This window comes from Crocuta crocuta, unplaced genomic scaffold, assembly GCF_008692635.1.
Source record: "Crocuta crocuta isolate KB4526 unplaced genomic scaffold, BGI_CrCroc_1.0 scaffold143, whole genome shotgun sequence".
Lineage (NCBI taxonomy): Eukaryota > Metazoa > Chordata > Mammalia > Carnivora > Hyaenidae > Crocuta > Crocuta crocuta.
The window spans coordinates 2165070-2169084 of record NW_027529175.1 but is presented as its reverse complement, the minus strand read 5'-3'; the positions used below and the strand labels follow the sequence as shown (position 1 = coordinate 2169084).

The 4015-nt window shown below is 59.9% G+C and overlaps 1 protein-coding gene across 1 annotated transcript in view; it reads left to right on the top strand.

Moving 5' to 3' along the window:
• Positions 1-4015, top strand: part of POLR3H (RNA polymerase III subunit H) — an 11694-nt gene that overhangs the window by 6410 nt on the left and 1269 nt on the right. Inside the window, exons 3-5 of the mRNA XM_077757950.1 lie at positions 1875-1961; positions 2325-2388; positions 3781-3982. Coding sequence (XP_077614076.1) covers positions 1875-1961; positions 2325-2388; positions 3781-3982 — 353 coding nt within the window. The remainder of the gene's footprint in view (positions 1-1874; positions 1962-2324; positions 2389-3780; positions 3983-4015) is intronic.

Sequence of the window (4015 nt, the reverse complement as noted above, 5' to 3'; positions counted from 1 at the left end):
CCCCTTTTGGCTTTCCAGGCTTCCTGTCTGCCCACTGAACACGCTGGAACCTCAGGTGGGGCTCCTGGGAGGCAGCTCGAGAGAGCGCGGTCCCGGGCTGGCCTTCCCGCTGGTCCGTGGCCTCCTTTTTGTTTTTAATTGAGATCTAATTCACGTACCATAAAATCCACCCTTGTAAAGCTTACAATTCAGTAGCTTTTAGGATATTCACAATGCTGTGCAGCCATCACCACTGTCTAATTCTAGAACATTTCATCATCTCAAGAAGAAACCCAAAGCTGTCAGCAGTCACCCCTTGTTCTCCCCTCCCCCCAACCCCTGGCAGCCGCTGATGTGCTGTCTCTGGATTTGCCTGTTCTGGACATTTCACATAAATGGAATTACACAGTATGGGATGTGGTCTTTTGTAACTGGCGCATTTCACGTAGCGTCATGCTCTCAGGGTTCGTCTGTGTTGTGGCAGCTACCAATACTCCATTGCTTTTTAATAAGAAATATTCCATTATATGGACAGGCCACATTTTGTGTATCCGTTCATCTTGTTGGTGGACACTCGGGTTGGCCACCGTGTGCTTTTGGGTGTAGTTGTTCCAGACTGGAGCTCCCTGGGCACAAGACCACATGCTCTTCTGCCCCTTAAGCCCAGTGCCCAACAGGCCCTGGCACGGACTCGGTAGAGGCTCTGTGGGGATTTGTTAAACTGAACTGAATGTTGGGTCATATGGGGGACAGGATTTTTCCATCCTGTGGACAGGTGACCCTTGGCTGCCCTCATCTGCTCTCCGCAAGGTCAGCATGAGGCTCTCGTCACAGGGAAGGAGGGAGTGGGGTACCAGCCGCCCCTCTTCTTTTCTCCTGTTTCCTGCCTGGTGGGCCCACCGAGAAGCAGCCTGGCAGCGAGCTGGGGGTACAGGGGGCCCTACTGTCCTTAGTGCGATGTTGGAGACCAGGCAGCCGCGGGTGCAAGGGGCAGAAGCCTGCGTCTGAGGATGCAGTCCGTCCCAGGAAGGCACATTCCACCATGTGGCCTTGTCTGGTGGTCCAGGAAGCCTTGGAGTCTTCCGTGGCAAAACAGGGCAGAACAGCTGTGTGGCTATGAGCAGGTTACCCAGCCCCTCTGAGCCGCTTCTCCAGCCTCACAGTGGGGAAGCCTGATGCTGATACGCATTCGCATTGCTGGGCGTGACCAGCAAGCAAGAAGTAGCCTCATAGTTATTCTCCAGCCCTGGCGGTGTGTTTAGGCCATGGGTGGTCACCGCATTTGGGGCTTTGAGGGGCAGGAGTGATGAGATAATGATGGGCACAGACCCCACCTGAGGTTTTCCCATGGGTCCGGCGAGTGGGGAGCACCTAGGGCAGGGCCTGAGAACCCACAGAGGCATTTTTGTCGGGTTATGGCCTCTGCCTTCCCCTGGCCCCCCTCAATTGCAAGGCTTTTTTAACATCATGTTCCAGGTCAGAGCTTTGCCTGGGGCAAATTTTCCAGTCAGAGGGAGATGGGGGACTTGTTTCCAAACCTGGCTCCCTTTGCCAGTTACTTCCGCCCTTTTTAGAATTTAGGGAGAGTCTAGAGGAAGGGTAGGATAGATTCTGGAGTCACTCGTGGCCCAGAATCTGGGTTCAGAGTGACTTGTCTGATGGGTTTGGGGGCCAGCCCTCACTTCCAGGGCCACGCTGCGGCCTTGCGGGAGACTGGGCGTGGGTCCAGCGGGACTGGGTGTGCACTGCCCCGCAGACTCCTGGGCAGCCACGGGGCCTCCAGGTCAGCGGGCTGGCCAGTGGGGTCAACGCTGGAAAGCCTGGGCCACCCCAGCGCAGCCCCCCCGCCCCCCCCTTGCGCCTGCTGGTCACTGACACTCTTCTTTCATTTCCAGTCCATTTTCGCTATGTGGTGTTCCATCCCTTCCTGGATGAGATTCTGATCGGCAAAATCAAAGGCTGCAGCCCGGAGGGAGTGCACGGTAACGGGGGCCCCCCGGCTCCACGAAGCGCGGGAGCGCGTTGGGGCAAGTGGCCAGGCCAGCAGTTCTCCCTTTGGCTTCTGTCTGGGCCACATGGTCAGGGGAGGGGTCAGGAAAGCTCGTGGGCGAGGGGAACACGCAGCCCCGTCGTGTGGGCCTTCCCCACGAGGCCCTAACTCAGCACCTCGGGGTGGGCACTGCAGCTGGCAGACGGGACTCGGGGTCCACGTTGTGTGTGGTGGGCTGCTCGGGCTGTGTGAGTGGCATTGGCAGGAGTGTGGGGCTTCGAGGTGGGGAGGGACTCAGATTTCCATGGCAACCACCACCCCTGTCCCATTCTGTAACTCTCTTCGTTTCTTCCAGTCTCTCTAGGGTTCTTTGATGACATTCTCATCCCCCCAGAGTCGCTGCAGCAGCCAGCCAAGTTGTATCCTCCCCGGGTTAAAGTGGGTCACAGGGAGCTCAGGTCTTTTCTAGAGGACAGTCCCCGCTCCTTGGGGCGGCCCTGAGTCCTGTGATCTGATACTGCTGACCTCTGTGCCCACCCGCCAGCTTGCACACGTGCTGCCCTCTGTGTGGCCTGTGGGGCCTGGTTGGGTAGGTTGTGTTCTGTTCACTTCCGGGTCACTTTGGTTCCGTCGTCCTCTCAGGGATCATGCCGAAGCTCCCCTGCCTGGAAGGGTTTGCCCTGCCTGGCTGGCCTCCCCTGAGATGCACACAGTACCACTGGCTGACATTTGAGGGCTTCACTGTGCCTGGTCCTGGGCTGGGTCGTTTCCTTCTGCTGGGTCCCCCCAGTGCTCTGCCCCAGCCTTCCCCCTGCTGCGCTGAGGTGTGTTTCTGCGGGTCCTCAGTGAGACTGCTGCCTGGAAGGGACCCCGTCTTGTCAGGACTGTGTCCACAGTGCCCAGCAGGGGACTTGACACGGAGGGGTTAAGGCAGGACTCTTTGCAGCATCGCCGCCAGAGGGCGCTGTGGCTTCTCAGTGTGCGCTGAGGGGCGGGGGGGCTTTGCAGTTCCGGGGTGCTGCCCTCACAGGACCGGCCGTCAGACCTGCTCTGCCTGGGCCTCTAGGGGCCAGGGCCAGGGTCTGTGTGTGACTCCCGGGCTTGTCAGGGAACCTAGCCCTGGCCGGCTGGGCCGCTCGCTGGCCGTGGGCCCTCAGGCGTGCGACCTTCCCTCTGCCATGTCTGTCCTCCTGAAAACTGGGGAAGTCCTTGTGCTGCGTGTGGGTCACGGTCACAGGGCCTGGGTGGGAAGGGGTTTGGAGGCACACTGCATGGAGGACATGGGACAGCTTCAGCCAGAGCTCTAGGACCAAGTGTGCGGGTCCCGGGGAAAGCACTTTATGACCTCCTCGCTATGGCCCTGTGAAGGCAGGCCTTGCCACAGTCCCTGTTTTACAGGTGGGGACCTGAGACACTGAGGTTGGGCCTGGCCCAGGTCGCAGCTAGTGGAGCTGAGGTCTGAACTTGGCTGAGAGGGTCCGGGCAGGGCAGTGAGAGACCCTTGGCTTTCCTGCCTCACGAGGTGGGACTCGCTCTGCCTTTGAGCCTCCTTCCTGCGCTGGTGCCCTGAGGATGTGTGTTTCCAGGCGCGGCCCTGGGGCCCCAGCGTTCCTGCGCCTCACACCACGCTGGGCCTAACCTTGCCTTCCGCACATGGTGTGGGCCTGCCTGTCCTCGACCTCTCAGCCACGGTGATCTCATCCTAGGACTGGATTTTCCTGGGGGTGGGTGTTGCAGGAGGACCCCCCCCACACACACACCCGCCGACTCCCCGGTGCCTGGTTGTTGCCTTGACCCTGCGCCCCGCCCAGTGACGAGGCAGAGCAGGTGTGGGTGTGGGAATACGAGACAGAGGAAGGAGCGCACGACTTGTACATGGACACCGGCGAGGAGATCCGCTTCCGGGTGGTGGATGAGAGCTTTGTGGACACGTCCCCCACGGGGCCCAGCTCAGCTGAGGCCACCTCTTCCAGTGAAGAGCTGCCAAAGAAGGAAGCTCCGTACACGCTTGTGGTGAGACGTCCTGACGCCACTGCCCAAACCACG